Genomic DNA, 290 nt, shown 5'->3' on the forward strand with positions numbered 1-290 from the left:
GAAGAGACGACAGACCGAGAGAGCCGAGCGCCCTTACCGAAACTAAACCCTTCCCCCTTTCCCTTCCAGCGTCTGAGTGGGAGCGTCGGGCGCCATGACAGCGACCTGGACCTGCTTGTGCGGGAGGGGGAGGCAGTGTCCACGAGGCTCCGAAACCTCCTCACGCACAACCTAGGCTCCTCGACCTCGCCCTCCAGACTACGCAGAGCGGCTTCCACGGACTCTGCCAGGTGGGTGGGTGCGGGAGGCCGCTCCTCCGGGGACGCCGCCGCGGGGGGGGGGGGGGTGTC

The 290-nt window shown here is 68.3% G+C and overlaps 1 protein-coding gene across 1 annotated transcript in view; it reads left to right on the forward strand.

The window, feature by feature from the left end:
- The window catches only part of LOC119592824 (rootletin-like), a 148,678-nt gene that overhangs the window by 37,003 nt on the left and 111,385 nt on the right, over positions 1–290 (forward strand). Inside the window, exon 2 of the mRNA XM_037941730.1 lies at positions 70–230. Within this exon, the coding sequence (XP_037797658.1) occupies positions 70–230 (161 nt within the window). The remainder of the gene's footprint in view (positions 1–69; positions 231–290) is intronic.

This window comes from Penaeus monodon, chromosome 31, assembly GCF_015228065.2.
Source record: "Penaeus monodon isolate SGIC_2016 chromosome 31, NSTDA_Pmon_1, whole genome shotgun sequence".
In the NCBI taxonomy this organism is placed as follows: domain Eukaryota; kingdom Metazoa; phylum Arthropoda; class Malacostraca; order Decapoda; family Penaeidae; genus Penaeus; species Penaeus monodon.